The 19,819-nt window shown below is 43.3% G+C and overlaps 1 protein-coding gene across 1 annotated transcript in view; it reads right to left on the bottom strand.

The window, feature by feature from the left end:
• PKD1L2 (polycystin 1 like 2) overlaps positions 1-18,409 on the bottom strand; it is an 88,182-nt gene extending 69,773 nt beyond the window's left edge. Inside the window, exons 1-5 of the mRNA XM_025428757.3 lie at positions 17,917-18,409; positions 15,451-15,615; positions 13,108-13,287; positions 9,765-9,875; positions 7,130-7,277 (exon numbers count right to left, since the gene is read on the bottom strand). Of these exons, the coding sequence (XP_025284542.1) occupies positions 7,130-7,277; positions 9,765-9,875; positions 13,108-13,287; positions 15,451-15,615; positions 17,917-18,217 (905 nt within the window). The 5' untranslated portion in view covers positions 18,218-18,409. The remainder of the gene's footprint in view (positions 1-7,129; positions 7,278-9,764; positions 9,876-13,107; positions 13,288-15,450; positions 15,616-17,916) is intronic.
• Between the last annotated feature and the right edge of the window lie 1,410 nt (positions 18,410-19,819).

The following is a 19,819-nucleotide window of genomic DNA, read 5'->3' as shown; positions in this document are numbered from 1 at the left end:
ACCCAGCACGAACCATGAGCTCACCCATAAATTATGCACGTGCAAAACAGACTCAAAGACACACAGCCAAGGCTTTGTTTGAATCAAACTACAATATAAACACCACTCTGAGTGGCACATGAGTGGAGCAGACCCAAACGGTTTTGGAAACTGAATCGACATGGGAACCATTGCTCACAGAAGGCAAGTCATAAAGTGTGGTCTGAATTTAACTGGGTAGTTTGCCTGCTGAAACAAAATAAAAATCCATTTTACAGAGGATTTTAACAAGATCCAGAGTCTCAGAACCTAATATCAAAATGTCCAGAATACAATCCAAAAATTGCTTGATATATAAAGAATGAGGAAAATGTGATCCAATCTCAAGGGAAAACATAATAAATGTCAGCCTTTAGACTACTCAGAGGTTGGAATTATCAGATAGACTTGAAATCCTCCATTATAGCCATGCTCCATGACATAAAAGTAGACCCTATTTAAATGAATCGAAAGCTAGACATCCTGAGTAGAGAAACAAACTATTTTTTTAAAATGGAAGTTTTAGAAGTAAAAAACAATACCTGAGATGAATTCATTGGATGCCTGCAACAGCAGAATAGTCACAACAGAGGGAAGTCAGTGAACTTGAACATAGAGCAAGAGAAAACCTCCAAGTTGAAAAACAGATATTAAATAACTGGAAACATTAACAAAATATTAAATTTTTAAAAATGAGCAGAGCATCAGCAATCTGTGTGACAATATCAAAAGATAAAATATTTGTATCATTGGAGTACCAGTGAGAAGAGAGATTGGTGTAGAAAAACATACTGAAGAAATAATGGGTGAAAACTTCTCTAGTTTGGCAAAACATATATTTAAAGATTCACGAAGCTCCATGCAACCCCCCCCCCCAAAAAAAAGGAAAAAAGTTAAAACCATGCCTACACATATAGTAATCAAACTCCTGAAAATCAAAGATTAATGAGCCTGGAAAAAATGGCACATTACACGTAGATGTGAGTGACTGTAGATTTGTCCCTCAGAAACCATGGCAGGCAGAAACTAGTGGCAACATCTTTAAGAAAAGACCTGTTGACACCTAATCCTATATCTAGCAGAAATGTCCTCCAGGAAGTGAAGCAAAATAAAGACGTCAAGACATTCTCAGGAATAAAGAAATCCTCTAAGAGAATTTGTTGCTAGAAAATCTGCCATAAAAGAAATGGTTAAGGCAGTTTTTCCAGCTGAAGGGAAATGATACCAGAGGTGAACTTGGAATTTCAGGGATAAAGGGAGAGCCCAAGTAATGGTTAAATATTTTGGTAAATACATAGATTTCTTTTCTCCTCTGAAGTTCTTTAAATGTGTATGACTTTTGGAAGGGGTTTTCAATGTATGTTAATGTCCTACCTAGGACAATTATTATATAAAGGAGGATGGGCAAAGGGACCTATATGTCAGTAAGACTTCAACATTTTACTGAAGTCAAATATTAACTCCATGTAGATAGTGAGAGGTTGGATATGTGTATTGTAATCCCTGAAGCAACTACTAAAAAAGTGGTAAAGAGAGCTATAACCCAAAAAGTTAATAGATATGTTGAAATAGAATACTAAAAATATTTAAATTCTCCAATAAGACAAGAAAGGAGAGGAACAGAGGGAAAATAAACAGAAGGGCAAAGAGAAAACAAATACAAAATAGTAGACCTAAATCTAACTATATCAGTAATTACATTACTTGTAAATGGTTGAAACACTCTAATTATTATGCCAGATGGGATTTAAAAAAAAAAAAAAGTCTCAACCAAAGACTTTCTACAAGAAGTCCACTTTAAATATGATATAGATATGTTAAAAGTACAAGTATAGAAGCCACGCCAGCAGACACTAATCAAAAGGATGCTGGATTAGGCTTTATTAATATCAGATTATATAGTTTTCAGAAGAAAACACTAACTCTTTAGAGAAAGTGAAGGATGGTTTTGAATAGCAAAATCTGGGCTGTTTTTCAGGGATCTGTCTGGAAGAAGCAACTCATTCCATTCCCTGAACTCTGCTGCCAACTGAAATTGCCCAGAACTAAAAGGCAGAGAAGCAGATTTTTCCTGATTTGTCTCCCAATGAGCTCACCCAAGGGAGGAGACAACAAAGTGGCTTTTAGAAATTGCTGCCAACGAAGGGAAGATATTCTCAGAGTACAAAGCAACGGAGGCAACAGCTAAACATTTTGTTATGATGCTGTGAGCCAGCAATTCCACTCCTGGGTGCAAACCCAACAGAAATATGTACATATGCACACCAAAAGACATGCATTCATATGTTCACAGCTGCACGATTTGTAATTACCCAAATGGAAAAGCATTCGAAAGGACTACCAACACTAGAATAGATAAGTAAACTGAGGAATGTCCATACAATGGAATCATACACAGGAATGAGAAACAAGAAATCACAGTTATACACAACAATATGGATAAATCTGAAAAAAGTACTATTGAGAGGATGTCAGATACAAAAGAGAGTACACTTTATGATTCCATTTCTAGAAGTTTCTAACAGGTCACACTGATCAATAGTGGTAGGAATCAGTACCCTTGGGAGCCTGTGGAAGATTCCTGGGCGACTGGTCATGTTTTGTTTCTTGGTCTGAGTGCTGGTTACATAGGTGTGTTCACCATATAGAAGTTAACTAAGCTCTGGTTTTGTGTGTGTGTAGTTTTTTGCATGTATCTTATGCTTCAATAGAAAATTTAAAAATTAGTTTAAGACACTGTGACTCACTGATCTGTACATGCTGCTCGGTAGTTGATATTAATGGGATGCAGCTGTTCTTTAAAAAATAAAATGGAGAAGAAGCTCCCCTCCCCCCCTTTTTTTATCTTTGCTTATAATGTCCAATTGTTAGGAATACCAAGGTCTGGGTCATTTTGTTAATGTCACTCACAAGTTGCTAGCCATCTTGGTAGATGAAGCCCCCGACCAGATCAGGCAGTGTGGTGGAATGGAAAGGCTAAGGAAGCTTCCTCCATCACCTGCATGACCTAATGTCTCAGCGCCCTTGTCCATGCAGTGAGGCGACAGCCATTCCTGGCTGGGTCATCATAGGGTTTACATGAGACTATGGCTGAGTAAGTACCTGGCATGTAATAGATTCAAATATTTGGTTGGTTTTTTTTTTGTTTGTTTGTTTGTTTGGTTGGTTTTTTGTATAATAGGATGACATTTATCCTACTTAGCCTCTTAAAAATACCATCTACTTCTATGTAATATGAAAGTAATGGCAACAGTTACCCATTTCTAAGAATCAACTCTGTGCCAGTTCTTTTCTTCTTTGTAGTCCCATTTAGCCCTTAAAATTACCCAGTGACTATTAGCAACACTTAGAATAATATTAACAATCACATATCATGTACTGGAATGGCCTGAAGATTCTTATATATCCCCTGTCATGGATGCATGTCCCCCAGAGTCTGCCCTTCAAGACTGAGGGCTGCATCCCCCAGCACTCTGGCATGTGAGTGGCGGAGGGCTCACAGCTGAATCTATCTCCCCTTTAGCCAAAGGGAGCTGCCTCCCCTAAGATGTCATCCTGCATCCAATGGCAGCCCAATGCCAGAGTACAAAGGTTCTGCTCTCTTTTCTCAATGGAGACAGGTCCCCCAGCTCTAGAGTTCTCTGTAGGGATTGGAGGGGCCTGGATTGCTAGTGCATCCCAGTCCACCTTCTGCCCCTGCTCCATCCTGGTATCCAGCAGGAAACCTGCTGCACCCCAAAACAATTTTCTGGTACCCAAACTACATATTCTCTTAAAAACAATTTCTCTAAACTGGCTGGCATCAAGGCTCTTCATCAGTAGACCCCTTCTGAGTTTTCTAGCATCATTTTTCATACTCTCCACACACCCCTGAACTCCCGTTGTAGTAAGCTGCTCTGTGTTATGGGAGGAAGTTACACCCTTTCACATCCTTGACTTCATTTTCTCTACTTCCACTGCTCCTGCCTGATTCCCCTGAAAGACTTCAGTCTTTTGTGACCATCACCTTCCACATAATTCCTTTGATCCTCCCAACATCCTATGTATATCTAGGCCACTCTAATTTTTGTGTTGTCTTGAGAATTATCAATTTCCAGTGAAATCCCCTCCTGCAGACTCAGCTATGTGCAGAGGCAGCTCTGAACAGACCCAAGAACGACAATTCCCAGATCTGTCGGTAGGTGGTGCTGCGTTACCCAACGCTGGACAAGGACAAAGTTCACCTTAGCGAATTGTCCCGTAAGGCACATAATTAATTTCAGAAACCTAGAAAGTTTTTCCCATAACAAACAGTAAAGCAAAACAGCCTGACGTTCAAATGAACACAAGACATGGGGAGGGCAAGGCAAGAAGGAGCTTCTAAAGGAGAAATCCTTTGACTTTTATTATACTGTTTCTATTTGAGATTGGATTCCCCCCATCAGCTCATGTGATTTGTCTACAACAGAGCAGAAGTGTCTGATTTAGGTCTTAGCTTAACAAGGAGTTAAGCAAAAGAAGGGTTCTGTACAAACACATAAAAGCACGGGGACGTTCACACAAGGTATGTTACTTCTCTGTACTTAAAATTCATGCCATTTTTAATCTCATATTCTACCTGAGGTTGCTAGTGCTGGTAAGTATCAGAAATTTCTCTCCGAAAGCTAACAAAAATGATAGAAGAAGGTGGGCAGGTAGTTTTAAGGTCCAACAAGTTTTTAAAAATTAGTTGAAATTGGACGATTTGAGAGGAGTGATGGCAGAGGGTATCACCATCTATTTCTTTTGGAGAGAAAAAAAACAAAAACAAAAACAAATCCCAGTGGCTTTGGCTTCAAGTTAATGCCCAGAGGGATTGCAAGTGTAAAACACTGATTATTGTTTCTCTTTGATTATAAAAAAAAAATTAATCACAAAGAATCCAGAGAGCAAGATGACAAACACCCTTCACCTCACCATCCAGAGTTGACAAATACTGACATTTTGTCCCACATGCTCCCATTTTTAGCTACTGTTTGTTTATTACTGGAATGTCCTTGTGTAACTGAAGGTCTTAGCAGGGTTACTGACAGTCAATTTTGATTAATGCCAAATGCAAGTTGTCTAAAATTTGGGGACTGGAAGATTGTGTAGCTGAGCATTTATTGTTTATTCAATGAAATGATAGCAAGCAAGAAGAAACCTGCAGAGCAAGGCCGTGGCTATTTGTGTCACTTAAACATTTTCTTCCCCAAATCATCTTCACATGTAATTTCTCATTTTACTCCATGAAACTATCAAGGCCATCCATATAAATGTGACAGGGAAGGAAATGGAAACCCAAGACCAGGGATCGTCTTGCACGTGTTAGCAGCAGCTAGGACTAGAAGAACCTTAGCTTCCGGACATGCCATTTTATTTGGCAGCATGGCAGGATGTGTGAGACTTCAGAGTACCATTGGGTTTGAAACTAGCGTACACTGGGGCAGATCTGGGCCATACACAAGGCTGGCCCTCTCTTGGCCTCACCCCACTCAGGGCTTCTAGCAATGCCGAGATTGCACGGGGCTAGATTTGGACCCCCTGGCTCCCACAAGGTAGAGCTACACGTATTTTGGAGTTAGGAGAGGGGCTTATGGGCCTCTATGATTTCCCTGGGAATTCATGTTGAACTGAGGACCCCTGTAAGAAGCCCCCAAACCCAATGAGGATCTGGAAATTCTGAAACATTTGGGGAACATTCTGAAACATTTGGGGAAATTCTGAAACATTCTGCAGAGCAGAATGGAGCTTACCCCAGACCCAGGTAGGACTTTGAAATGTTATGAATTGGGTTCGGCTACTATCAGGTTGGGGAAGCTCTGGCCCCTAGAGGATGCAGAGTACAGGCTGCATCCTGTGTAATCCACCAGGGGCTTCAGAGCCTCAGCTTTGATGCCAGACAATCCTGGCTTGCACCACCATGCTGCCACTCACGAGCTGCATAGCTTGGGCAGTGCTGCTATATACCTCTGAGCTTCATTTGTTTTGTCTGTAAAAACAAGATGATAATTACCTAGCTCAACACCATCTAATAGAACTACAATGTGAGACATACAGAAATACAGTGTATGTTCTGATAGCCATATTGAAAAAGTAAGAGTAAGTCAAATTAATTTTAATACCTTATTTTCTTTAACCCAATATATCCAAAATACTTTCATTTCAACATATAATCGATATAAAAACGTTAGTGATATACTTTACATTTTTTATGGGAAGTTGGAGGGGAAAACTTAATCTTCAAAATCCTGTGTGTATTTTATATTTACATCATATGTTAAGACCTGCCACACTCACTTCAAGTGTTCAGTAGCTCATGTGGTGGGTGGCTGTTCTATTGGAAAGCATAGCTCCAGCCGATAGGGTTGTAGTGAGGGTTGAATGAGATTTTATGTGAAAGTTCCTTGGCTGGACTGTTTTTAATATCGCTACTATTATTTTTTATTATTCTTGCCAACAGAAAACATTCCTACACTCAGGTGAGCATTTTCTTCACCTCATCTGCTAAATCTGCTAAAACTGACTCCTTGGACAGTGGCCCAGGAGAGATTCTACACAGAGCCAAGACGTAAGGACCCAGCTCTTCATGACTGTTCATGTAGCCTCTATAATAAGAAAACCTGTGAGTGCCACTTACTCCCATTCTTATACGTTTGCCCAAAGGTACAGTGGCTCTGCCATTCCTTTCATCAACAGGTGGAGTCCATTCTTCACCTGTTGAACCTGGTCTTGGCCAGTGAACCTGTTTTGGCCAATGAGACATTAGAAAATGTGACACAAATAGAGATTTGAAAAATGCTTGCACATTAGGTCTTGTTCTTGCTTGCTGCTAGAAACCCTCAGACACCATGCCAGTGAGGCTAGGCCAGCCTGTTGGGTGATAAGCATCACATGTCCCTGGCCAATATTCAGCTAACCACCAGACATGCAGGTGAGGACTTCTGAGGCCATCCAGCCCCAGTTGAGCTGGCCCACATAAGCAAAGCCACCTAGCTTATCAAAAGAACCATGAGAAATAATATTATTGTAAGCTACTAAGTTTTGGGATGTTTTGTTATGCAGTAGAAACTGACTGATACATCCTGAAACAAGACTCAGAGATTCCTCTTACCTGGGGGGGTAGTAGGGATCGAAAGTGTGGCCATCTCCCGTACTAATTATACATGACAGATTTCCAATGTAGGGAGAAAGGAGCCATGTCAGGGAGATGGTGACATTGTCAAAGATGAAACTCTCATTGGACACCATCAGCTGCAGGCCTGCAGACCAAAAAAGGGAAATACTGTGTGCCATCAGAAAGCAAAATTGCATGTTTTTGTTTAAAACTTAGTCTCCTCTATCCACCTGTCCATCCTTAGGTGGGGCTTTTAAAGATTTTTTTTAAGTTCTTTTGAATTTTATTTTTCATTCATAGGTAATAGGTGACCAAGGTACAGAATTTGACATTTTTATAAAGGATGTAGAGTGAAAAGAAAGCTTCCCTCCCTTCCTTCCTTCAGCCCCCTCCCCACCAGAGGCAATCATTGTTACCAGTATCCAGAGTCACCTTCTAGGGATATCTTCATATTCACAAGCACATACATATTTTCCTATTTATACAAGTGGTACATGATATATACAGTTACTTTGACACTTTCCTTTTTTTTCACTTATTGTATCTTGGAGATTGTTGTATATGAATTTAGTTAGAGTTGCCTTGTTCTTTGTAATAGCTGCACAACGTACCCTATTTAACCAGGATTCTATTGATTATCTAAATATATTTTTATTATGTTTAAAAATACAAAATGCAAAGCTCCTTTAGGAAAATCTGCTTGGCTAAGGTGGCTAATGATTCATTGTAAGCCATTTAGCAGACATTAAATTTTACAAAACCTGACCTTTCAAAGTTGGCATGGAGGATGAGGAGGGGAATAGAATTTGTTGGGGCTTCACACAGCCCTGGGCTAATTTGTGCAGCACGATCTTTCCGTTTCCAAGCACAGACAAGGAAGGCAATTAAAAGGACTTTCCTGAGTTGTTGCCATCCTGATTCACAGCTACCTGAGGAAACCTGGACCATGGCTAGTGCCCTTTTGGGCACTGTGGCAGCAGGCACGGGGTTGGGGGATGCTGGATAAGTCTCTCCATTTACAAATCAGAAACATTGAGTTCAGAACACACCAATTCACAAGGGAGCAGGATTTTTGAAATCAAAGTTGGGGCAAAAATTTAGTTCAGGGTCTCCAGACCCAATATACCCCCTGGCCTAAGCAATGCGTCTGTCCAGTGTCAGCCACACTGTGACTGGCAGATCTCCAGAGGGCACCCTTTGTTCATTAGCAAAACCACCAGATGGAAAGTGCTGCCAAATCACATGGTCTCCTCTTCCCAGAAAACAAATGAAGACATCTCAGTCACTCTCATTTCACCCAAGCGTGTGTAGTAAACTAATGCTGCTGGTGAAAGCTGTCCTCTCCTCTTCTCTGTGCGGTCCTCCCTTCTCCATCCATAGACCCTGCTCTCCCAGATGGCCCCTGGAGGCCCCAACAGTCCCTGACTCACTCTTTCCCTTCAGAGCTCCCTGCCCATCACTCATGCCCTCAATAGAAGGTGCTGTTGTGACTAATTGGACAATGGCATAGGGGAAGTGGCACTCACAGATACTCTTAGTGGGAATATAAATCAATGCAGCCATTTTTTGGAGTGTAGTATCTATTAACATATAAAAAGCGTACACCCTGTGACCCAGCATTCCCTCTACTAGGGATCAGTCCTCTAAAAATAATCAGGCACATGTCAAGATATATGCACAAGAATGAGTGCCGCAGAGTGGTATTTAACAACAAAAAATCAGAAGCAACCAGAGGACTGGTCCAATACATTTGACATAATCTTATGATGGGATCCTATTCAGCCATTAAAAGAATAAGGTAGTGACTTGGATAGATGTCCAGGATATGTTATTAAGTTAAGGAAATTGAGCTATAAACTAATGCATTTAACATTATATTTTACGCATATACATTCATACACAGTCATGTGTAAAAACAGTTTAAAAAGCAGAGAAGAACTTATTCTGAACATTGAACAGTGGTTTCCATAAGGAGAGTAGGACTGTAGAACTGAAGGGAGGGGCTCTATCTTCTTGATTTGGACAAACTTTTATAAAGTGTAGTAATACGGGTTATTTTTATAGCTTTCAAAATTTGTTATTTTAAGAAGTCCCCGGTGTTCTAAGATGTAACTTCTTGGCAGGGTGATGTTTAGTGGGTGTAGGGTATGTAAGTGCGACATCTTTTGATTTTTTTGAGTCAAGCAATGTTGGTCTTGTCTGGATATTTATTGGGTCACTCCATGAAATTTAATCTGAAGCATCCTGGGAGTTAAAAATATATATATTTCTTAATATGTATTAATATATTTAATATTTATATTAAATCATATATTTAATATTATATAATATATTTTATATTTACAATATTAAACATATTAATATATTATAGTATTAATTAATTTTAATCTCTATATTAATATATTAAATATTAAATATATTTTTAAACTTCTGGCTTGATAGCTCGTTTCTGCAATAGGAGCCTCAAACTCTTTACCCCACAAGGCTAAGCCAGGTGGGGAGGTCAGGCTGCAGGGAATCAATAGTGAGGAAAGATTGGCCCCCAAGGGTAGTTGCTCCCTCTGTTCCAAGTGGGGCTGGACTTGGTGTGGAAATAAGGGAACTTGCACGTACTGGCAAGATGGGGACTCACCTTCCTGGCACTGGTACTGCACCCATAGGTAGCTGCCCTGGGTAGGGCACAGGTCTCCAAAGTAGGTCCCATCTGCTGCCACCTGGCATACCTGCAGCCCCTGGCACTGGCCTGGGAAGTGCCCGAATCCCAGCAGGAGCAGGAACAGTGTGAAGGACAAAAAAGGGACAGGTTCAGACAGAGATGAATGACCTCTCATTCATTTATTCACCCACCATCCCCCCACCCCCAGTGGATATCTGCTGGTATCTACTGAAGACCAGACACTGTGCTAGGTACTGGGGGGAAGAAAAGTAGGGTTTTTGCCCTCAAGCAGCTCAGGGTCCAGCACAGGGGTTCTCAAATCTTAGAATATACCAGAATCTCCTGGAGGGCTCTGGAAGACACAGATTTCTAGACCCTCGCCCCCCCCCCCCCCCCCCGTGCTTCTGATTCAGTTGATATGGGGGACAGTGTAAGAATTTACTTTTCTAACAAGCTCCCAGGTGATGCTGATACTGCTGGCCTAGGCACCCCACTTTGGGAACCACTGGTCCAGTAGCATCCAGTCAGATGGCCTAAGTGGGAACTTAGATTTTGAGAACTGGCAAAAAGGGAAAAAAAAAATCAGGAATCTTATCTAGGTGCCCACAGGAGAGAGACATGTGGAGAGCCCAGGCCAGAAACTTCAGGTCATCCCAGCACCTCTCCCTCGTGCCCATGCAGATGAGTGGCTGCCTACAAAGAAGCCTAGGTGGAGGACAGGTAGGTGCTGCACACCTGGTTATAGGCCTGAGCTCCCATTTCTTTGCTGGATGTCATCTGGAACCCACCCTTAACTCCTACAGCCATTCTCTGGTCCTTGTACATGGCTCAAAGCCAGCAATGGGGTGTCAGATCTGTCTCACACTTGAACTCTGATCTCTCCATCAGCCTCATCTCTGGCTTCTAGCCAGAGAAATTTCTTTGCTTTTAAGGGGTCATGTGGTTAAATTGTGCCCATTTGGATAATCCAGACTAGGAACCCATAATTAGGTCTGCAAAGTCCCTTTGCTGTGTCAAGTAACATATTCACAGGCATGGTATCTCATCATACTAAGTTCCAGGGATTAGGGTGGCAAATCTTGGGGGCCATACTTCTGCCCATCCCTAACCATAAGAGGGCAGAGTGCTTTTCATCCTCTCTCTGACTGCAGCTCCCTCTGGATAAGCGCCCTCTCATGGTCCTCACTTACACAGGGCAGCCTGGACCATGATCCTAGCACCTCCTGGATGGTCCTGACTTCTGATTTTTATAAGATCATCCCCTCTAAGTCATCCCTCCAGCCCTTAGGTGTGGTAGTGGCTTTCCATTGCTGCTAATCTCAGAGTTATATCTTTATCCCCTGTTTGACTTCTCAGCACTTCCATGCTTGATAATCAATTCCCTGCATTGAATTTCCTCTGCTGAAAGACCTAGCATAATTTCTGTTTTCCTAAAGGGATCTAGCCTGATACACTCCTCAATCAGAGTTCTGTACCCCTACTATCTGCATTCACAGCCCTAGACTACACTTTCCAAGAGAGAGGAAGTATTTTGTTTTGTTTTTGTTCACTGCTCTATTTCCACTCCAGTTCACAGAACAGTACCCAGCACATGGCAGGTACAAAGTAAGTCTTGCATAAGTAAACACATAACACCTCTGCTCCTTTCTGTTGTGGCATTGAGCATAGTGCTAGGTGATTGCTTGTGTTCATATCTCTCTCCCCATTTGACTGCGAGCTCTTTGAAAAACAGACTATTTGATTGATTCCTTTATCCACAGAGCCCAGGATAGAGCCTGGCACGATGTTGGGCTCAAAGAATGTTTACTGGCCAACTGACAGTGAATGAGTGAGTGTGGCACTTAGATACAAACAGATTTCCCTGGGATCCTGCCCAGCTCTTTTCCTCTGACCCCTCCCAGAAGGATGCAGGGTTCTTCTCCAATGTGCTTTCTGGGGGGTGGCTGCAAGGTTTGGAAACTTGCATCTGGGCCTTTGCAGAAATAGCCCACTAGGTCCCCTCAATGCCTCCATGAGGGAGGCACATCCATCAGCCCACCTAACCCAGACCTTCCCCCCTCAGAGGGGCCATAGCCTCAGGAATGTCAGTGCAACAAGAAGAGTGCATGGGAACCAAGGAGCTGATTGCAGCATTTCCTTCCTTCACATCTGCTCTAAGGAGACCAGGGACAATGTGGGCCAGACGTGGAATGGAGAAGAACAAATCACTGTCCCAGGGAGACGTGGTACACTTTCCCAAACTGGGGTCGAGGCTGCTTGGCAGGTCCTGGGAGTACAGGGCACTCCTCCCTGAATCTCCATGGGCCCTTTGGGCAGAGGCAGAGCCACTCAGTGAATTGCCGAGAGGCTCTACATGGTGTGGTACTGACACTCCCTTGTCCAAGGGGGGCACAGAGAAGCTAAGTCATTAGCAGAGGGTCACAGAGGAGATTCAACCTGAGGCCCCAGAGCTTCTAGCTTGGACACAGACTGCTGTGTCCTCACTTGGCCAAGAAGCAACAAACCACCTGCCTTCCTGGGACCTTCTGGGCCTGATTCTACTAACCCAGCAAAGAGGAAGGAGGGCCCCTGTGTCCTGGACAATAGAGGTTTCTGAGAACTTTGCACCCCCCAGGAGGGTGCCAGGAGCCCCCATAACCCCTGAAACTGAACCCTTGTCATGAGGCAAATGCAGCTCAGAGGCAAATTTAATCTGATTTAGAAAAGCAAGGCCATGGAGAAGCTCTCCCACATGAACAATCGATGCTACTAGGAATGTGTATTTCAGCATTATTCATAATAGCAAGGATTGAGACATGACACATTCCACTCTCAACAGAGAAGGAGACACATTATGATATAGTTATAAACTGGACTAAACGAATAGACTAATACATGTATCAAAATGGATAATAGGAGATTTAAAGCTATACTCACTGCTATAATGAGGGGATGTTAAGCAAATATGACGTAATGTTAGGATTTAAGAACAATGGGTAGTGAGTCTATGGGAGGTCAATAAAATATTTTTATTGTCTACGTGCTTGGAGAATTTAGAAATTTTTAAAAATTTAAAAAAGAAAGCAATGTTTCTTGCACCCAAGTGGAGTGGGGAGCAGAATGCCTCCCTGGCCCACTGAGGTGGGTTTGCTAGCAGCTAAGGAGGCGAGCCATGTCCTCTTTGCTTCCCTACATGGTTCTGTGGGCAGAGACTGGCCTGTTTTCCTAATGTGGGAGGCCCAGATATGAAGATTGTTCAAGTCTTCCAGACCCCTTTTCTGGGTACCGGACACCAGGAACTGCCTTGCCCCCACAGCCAGAGCTGTCCTTGGGTTCCTACCTGCCACTTCATCCTTGACACTGGTCCAGCTGCATTCTTCCTCCAAGGGGCGTGCAGCACTCTGAGTGCAATAATGAGGGGTCTGGCGTCCGTAGATGGCGTCCTGGATCTGGATGACTTCCCCTGAGCCACAGTGCATGGTGGCATTGAGGCCGTCACAGGCCAGACTCTGGCCAACCCCTGTGACAAAGGGAAGGGGACACCTTAGGAGGGACCAGCTGTGGTCATGGCTGGACAAGTGCCTGGTTGATGGGAAGTGGAAGGTGTCAGGGGTCGGGACTGAGATGAAGGGCCACAGCAGGAGCCAGCTCCACAGTGATGGGAAATAGAACGTGGTGGGCATGAGCATGGCTCTGGAGCCAGACTGCCTGGGCTCAGATGCCGCCAGCCACGCCCTGGCTCTGTGACCCGCTGCTAATTACCTAGCTTCTCTGTGCCCCCCTTGGCACGAGAGAGGGTCAGTACCATACCGTGTAGGGTCTTTAGGAGGATTAAATGAGTTTTTACGTGCAGAGTAAGGGCGATACCAGTAGCCACTATATTCTCCTATTTTGAGTACCTTCCTTGAGCCTTATCTGAAAACAATGCCTGGCGTATGATAGATGCTAAACAAGCATTTGTAGAATGGATGAGTGACTTAGTGAGTCTTTGTATCAGTCCTAGAAGCTGGGTTACTAACCTCCCCACTAGGAACATCAGGCTCATGGGGGTCACTATGCTGAGACTTCAGGCCAGCTCCTGGTATGGGGTCCACGTTCAGTAACCATTTGTTGGAAAAGAACAATCTGGCTCAGATGAATATAGCCAGAAAGTAGGAAACTGGGTCCAAACTCAGGCCTGTCTGCCTGGTGGGAGTGCCACAGTGTAGGGAATGAGACCAAAATCTGTGTTCATTTCCTATGGCTGCTATACAAATTGCTAGCACTTTAATGTCTGAAGCCAGTACAAATCTATCATCCTCCAGTTATGAAGGTCAGAAGTCCAGAATGGGTCTTAAATAGGCTAGCATCAAGGTGTGGGTAGGCCTGGTTCCTTCTGGAGCCTCTGGGGGGGAGGGGGGAGAATGCTCCCTAGCCGTTTTCAGCTTCCAGAGACGCTGACATTTGTTGGATTGTGACTCCTTGATCTCCAAAGCCAGCAGCACTGCATCTGACCATCTCCCTCTGACCATGGACAAACCCGGGTTCAGGTCTTGTCATTGTCACTTCCCAGCTACGTGGCCTTGGGCAAGGAGCTTACCCTTTCTGAGCCTCACTATTCTTAGCTCTATAATGGGCCTACAATAGAATAGCAGAGGTGCTTCTACTGTGATGAATACACACAGAGTGTACAGCTCTGTGCCTAGAGGACCGGCTTGATACATATTAGCTGCTCATGGTGTGACCTCATACCAGTGGCTCCAAGGTCCTGGAAGCTGACAGATTCTGAGACAGGCTTCAGGTTGGGGCATAGAAGGGGGTGGCACTTTGGGAGGACTGTGACAAGAAGGTCCCTGAAGCTGCAAGTTTTCATAATTAGCCAGGCTGGGGGCCTACATGGCATCTATTTAAACCCAGATGGGGGAAATGGGGTAGGAGGCCCTGTAGGTGCCCAAACCCAGAACGATCCCTAAGAGCTAGGATTCTTCACTGAGGGGTTTGGAGACAGGGAGGGGGCTGAGCCCAGGAAGCCTGGAAACTTCTGTCAAGCCTGGCTTGAAAGTCAGAGGGTCATGGGGCAGCTTGGGTGCAAGACCAGGGCACTATGCCAGGACCCTGCATGTCAGGCAGTACCCAGCATGGGGCCACGGGCTGCTCGTGCTGAAGCTTTTACACAGAGGCCCCAGGGAAGGGTCTCCAGGGTGTAAAGGGGGTCAACCATGGACAGCAGCTAGGAAGGACACAAGAGCAGAGTGTGGGGGAATTTAGGAATCAGGGATGATGGGTGGTGAGACTCAGACCCAGTCTGGTCAGGGCAGCAGGAATCAAGGGTGAGTGAGAACAGCCTCCTGGGTCATGTCTCCTTCATTGGAAGATTGGAAAAAGAGAGTAAATAGAGCTGGGCATTTGCCACTAGATGCAGATATCTGAGAGGAAAAGAGGGTAGGAATGAGACTAGTAGTCAGGTTAGTAGGTAAGTGGATGGGGAGAGGCAGGTTGTGAGCTAGGGAGACAAAATGAGACAGGCACAGAATGCCACACAGATAGAGATGGGTGGACATTTAGGGAGACACAGAATTAGAGACACAGAGAGACACACACAGAGAGACCCCACAGAGACAGAGACACAGAGAAAGACAGAGATGCAGAGACAGACACACACAGAGGGACAAGGAGGGAGGCCCCACAACGGAGGCCAGCTCACCAAACTCGCAGATGAAGGCAAACAGCTGTGTGCAGTTGTCTGAAGCCGCCCACCCAAAGGAAGCGTCTCTCCTGATGTAACCACAGGTGTTGAGAACAGGAGAGGCCTGTTTTCCATGCCAGTGGCTATAGCTCACATTGGAGGTGTCCAGCCAGATCCCTGGCCCTGGGATGGAAACACAACCACCAGGACTTGGAAACATACTTCTGACCCCTTTTTATGAACAGGGCTTGCCTCAACTCAGCTCCCTGGTATGCAGGAGGTGCTCAGTCAAGGCCAAGAGGCTGAGGACCTTTCTTTCCCATGCCAACGATGAAGGGACATTGCTGGCTGTTATTGTCCAACACCCGGAAGGAAGAACTCAGCCTAAAAATCAGGGTGCCAAGTCAGGGAGCCCAAACAAAGTGGCTTGATTGAGCACATGATGTTTCCAGCTCTGTGTTACCATAATCTAAAGAAAAGCACAGAAGTGTGTCTTGGGATGTTCAAAGAGAGGCAGGACCCCTTGTCAGATATATATGGGCTATGCTGAGTTACAATGGAAGCAGTTTTCCTTACTTCAGGACTCTTCAGTCCCTGGTGCACTCTTGAAGAAGTGGTGTGTGTGCGTGTGTGTGTGTTACAAAGGCATTTCAAGGACAGAAACAGAAAACACTAAATATAAAATATTTACTGAAGACTTAAAAGTGTATATATTCATTTTTAAAAATAAAACAACTCCATACAAGTGGTTAAGAAATTTTTGGAGTGAAATGTAAAATGTGTAAAAGTAAAATGAAAACATCTCCCCTTTCCCAACCAACGGGATACTCGCATTATTGTTATGTTTCTTGTGAACTGATCCAGACTGAATTGTACCCATTCATCATCTGTGAGTGCCTGAAATCTATTTACACAAATGCCATCATATTGCACATGGCACTCTGTCCCTTGTTTCGTAAATAACATTAAGTACTGGAGGTGATTACACGTCAGCCTACACATATCTGCCTCATGTTCTGTAACAGCCATGTGATATCCCTTGGTGATTTTTAAATAGACACAACTCCTTTAGCTGCATATGAATGGACATTCAATATACAGAAATCCGCAATTGCTATATCTACAAATCAAGAAACCATTCACTAGATATTACCTGAAGATACACTTTTAGAATTCAAATCCTAAGGCTATGCATTTCCTAAAAGGAGCTTGCCCAACTGCTCCCTAATTAAGCCTTTCCATCGACTCTGGTATGTAAGTGCTTAGCCCAAGACTGAGTTGCTTATTTCTAAACCCAGTAGCTTTGACAGGGCAATGTGAGGTGGAGGGACATTGGCCCAAGAGAGTCTTCACTGCCTTTCACCAGTAGCGTCCTCTTGAGCAAACCATTTCGTCCCCCTAGACTTCATGTTCCTCATCCATAAAATAAGAGTAGCAATGTGTACCTCATGGGGCAGGTGCAAGGATTACATATGAATCTTCATTTTTCCATTCTCTGCTATGTACAGGCACCAGAAAAAATGGCCAGAATCTGTTTCCTGCCCTCGAGGATCTCATTGTCTAGGAAGGAAGACAGACACCTAAAAACTTAAAGTCATGCCGAAAATACCCTCCCAGAGGGTATTGTATTGTAAGACCTACAAGTGCAGAGAGAAGGACTTTCCTGACTGTCCTGGGGTTGGAGAAAGAAGCCCTCACAGAGTAAAAAGTAAGGAAAAGTTTCTAGGAAGACCATTAAAATGAGACCATTTAATGTGGAGGGAGTGGTGCTATGCTTTTAACTTGCTTTAATCCCGTAAGAAATGGGGAAAGGCATGTGGAAGTGCTTGCTTGCTTGCTTGCTTGCTTGCTTCTTTCTTTTTTTAAAGATTTATTTATTTGAGAGAGAGAGGGTGGAGGGAGGAGCACAGGGAGAGAGAAAGAGAAAGTTATGCAGACTGTACTCAGCGCAGAGCCTCATGCGGGGCTTGATCTCATAACCCTGAGATCAGAACCTGAGCCAAAACCAAAAGTTGGATACTTAACTGACTACACCACCCAAGCACCCCTAGAAGTGCCTTGAAAATAGCTTAGTAAGTATTTCCTGAGAAATACTTACTAAGAAAAGAAAAACATTTACAGATGTTTTCTCATCTGTAAAATAGAAGCAGCAATATTACTTCACTGGTTGTCATAGGGATGCAAGCTGATAATGGACTAGAAGTATGTAGGGATAGTGCCTTAGAAGAAGTCATAGCTAGTATTATTAGTATTGGGCACATTCAAACAAATGAATGTTTTCAGAGCATCAACTATGTGCTGGATTCTGTGCTAGGCATTGTACACGAGTGATTTCATTTGATCCACACAGCAACCAAAGAGGAGGATATCCTTACCATGAAAATTAGGATATCTTAATTTTGTTCCATGAGGCTCAGGGTAAGAAACATTGGTGAGAAACACAGCCACAAGCTTCCCATGAAATACAGTTTTCACAGCACCTACCTCCTATGGTTCCATTCTGAGCCGAGTTCCCTACGAGTCCAATCCACCATTCCCTGTCCTGGGAGATGTGCTTCTGCAGGAACTGCTGTGTGTCTTCATCATGAATAAAGACCAAATGGCCCCCTTGCTCCTCGCACCAGCTCTGGGCACCATAGAAGGTTTGAGTGAAAGGCACAAATTCATAGCAAGAGTCTCTGAAGGCCACTTGGCTTTTGGAGCAAAAGCTTCCCTCCTCTGGCTTAGAGATTGTGGCCCTAAACCTCAGAGCAAGCCCCAAGAGTACCAAACTTGCTGCGCTCATCCTTGAACCACTCCTGGAGCATCTGGATGGAGCCAGCACTCAGGTCCTTCTTATACTGGTGCCTCACAATCATCTGCCATTCATCTTTCCTTCTCTCTTTGCATCAAATAATAGCAACTACCTCTTTTTAAGAAACAAAAGGCTCAGGATGAATGTTGTCTGCCTTTTTGCTTTGCCCAGCTCTTTTTTCAATGTCTGTTCCAAATCCAACTAATTTGCAAAATGGCCTTCGAGAGAAACATATAGCTGCTATCGCACCTGTCTGCTTCTCATTCGATCAACTGTTAGTTCTTGATAAAAGTTCCTTGCTATTGGTTTCATGTTGTTATCCTGGAGGACCACATGTTTCACAAGAAGTCATCAGCATGTGGAAAATATGTGATAAAAGAAAAATGGCAGGAAAGTGAGAGTGATGGGGTAGTAAAGAACCCAAGTTACACTCATCTCCAATCCTATTGTCTAGAGTGGTGGCTGTGCCCAAATGATAATCACATTCTCCCCAGCATGGCTTAAATCCTAATGGATATGTCTCCCTCTCTCTGATTCATCACATTATTACTCATGCCTGTTGGAGAAAACAGATTTTCTATAAAATTGTTTTGATATAATTATGAAAACAAGCTTTTAAAACTTCAAACCTGCTCATCCTCACCCACTGCCTAAACCCTCCATTTGGGTGTCCATGGTCTATGGATCAAGTTCAAGCTTCTCAGCTTTGTATACAACGCTCTGTATGAACTGGCCACTGACAGTATTTCCAAACACATACTCCAAATGTGAAGAAATAGACTCACTCATTGCTGATGGGAGTGTAAATTGGTACAACCTCCATTGTGGGCAGTTTGATAATATCTATCAAAAATTTAAAAGCATGAGCTCTGTAATATAATAGTTCAACTTCTAGAAATTTTACCTACAAATAAATTCATACATGTGCAAAATGTCATATGTATAGGTTATTTATTACAGAATTTTTAAGAAGAAAGGATCTAATCTAAATGTCCATTGATTGGAAAGTGATCCAATCTAAATGTCCATTGATTGGAAAGTGATCAATAAAACATGGTACATTCTCCATATGCACAAAAAATGAGCAAATTCTTTATATAAATATTTGGAGGGATATCTAAGATTTTTGCTAATATTGAAAGCAACGTATGAGAGACATTGTTGATGGTCCAATCCCATTTACACAAAAACATCTATGAATATTTATTTGTATGTGTGGAATAGATCTCATAAAGGACTTAAAGAGACTGGCAATAGAGATTGCCTGGGTCAGGAGTGGAGGGAGTTAGGTGAGTGGGAGAGAGGAGAGGGCAAGACTTTTACTTCACTTTTGAAACTTTTCCATCTTGTACCTTGTGAATATCTTACCTGTTCAAAAGGGTAAATTCTTTTTTAAAAAACATCCCATGGGTCCATCATCCCCCTACCAGCTCAAAGTTACAGCTCTTTGTAACTACCATAGTTCACTGCTAGCAACGTTTTTTTCATGCCTCTCTATGCCTGTGCTATTCCCTCTGCCAGGAACGGTTTTCTCTCTGGTCCTGCCCTGTCGACCTTCCCGATTCAGCTCAAACATCAGTTCCTTTGTGGATT

The sequence above is a fragment of the Canis lupus genome, chromosome 5 (genome assembly GCF_003254725.2).
Source record: "Canis lupus dingo isolate Sandy chromosome 5, ASM325472v2, whole genome shotgun sequence".
In the NCBI taxonomy this organism is placed as follows: domain Eukaryota; kingdom Metazoa; phylum Chordata; class Mammalia; order Carnivora; family Canidae; genus Canis; species Canis lupus.
The sequence above is the reverse complement of the archived record's forward strand: the minus strand, read 5'-3'. Positions and strand labels throughout refer to the sequence as shown.